This window comes from Fulmarus glacialis, unplaced genomic scaffold, assembly GCF_000690835.1.
Source record: "Fulmarus glacialis isolate BGI_N327 unplaced genomic scaffold, ASM69083v1 scaffold26932, whole genome shotgun sequence".
NCBI lineage: Eukaryota > Metazoa > Chordata > Aves > Procellariiformes > Procellariidae > Fulmarus > Fulmarus glacialis.
This window is the reverse complement of record NW_009198846.1, coordinates 3,473-3,742: the sequence shown is the minus strand read 5'-3', so window position 1 is coordinate 3,742 and position 270 is coordinate 3,473. Positions and strand designations below refer to the sequence as shown.

Here is a 270-nt window from a genome sequence, read left to right as displayed (position 1 = left end):
GACAGCAGCAGGGCGTCCCCAAATGGCTGAGTGACACCTAGCACTGAGGCAGCAATGTCGTGTTTGGCTCAAGGTCCCTCTGGGGTCCTCCCCCCACCACCCTGCAGCCAGGCAGAGTGGACCGGCAAAGGGGGTGCAGTGAGGACTCACCTGGAAGGGGTAGGGGAACCGTTCGATGATTGAGATCTGCTCCATGTTGTTGTAATCCTCTCCTTTCTTCTGGAAGAGAGAGGCAGAGACGGATGCTGGGCTCCTGCTGCATGGCGCGTG

General features: G+C 59.6%; 1 protein-coding gene across 1 annotated transcript in view; it reads right to left on the bottom strand.

The window, feature by feature from the left end:
* The window catches only part of BTK (Bruton agammaglobulinemia tyrosine kinase), a 10,497-nt gene that overhangs the window by 7,530 nt on the left and 2,697 nt on the right, over positions 1–270 (bottom strand). Inside the window, exon 4 of the mRNA XM_009573055.1 lies at positions 151–219. Coding sequence (XP_009571350.1) covers positions 151–219 — 69 coding nt within the window. The remainder of the gene's footprint in view (positions 1–150; positions 220–270) is intronic.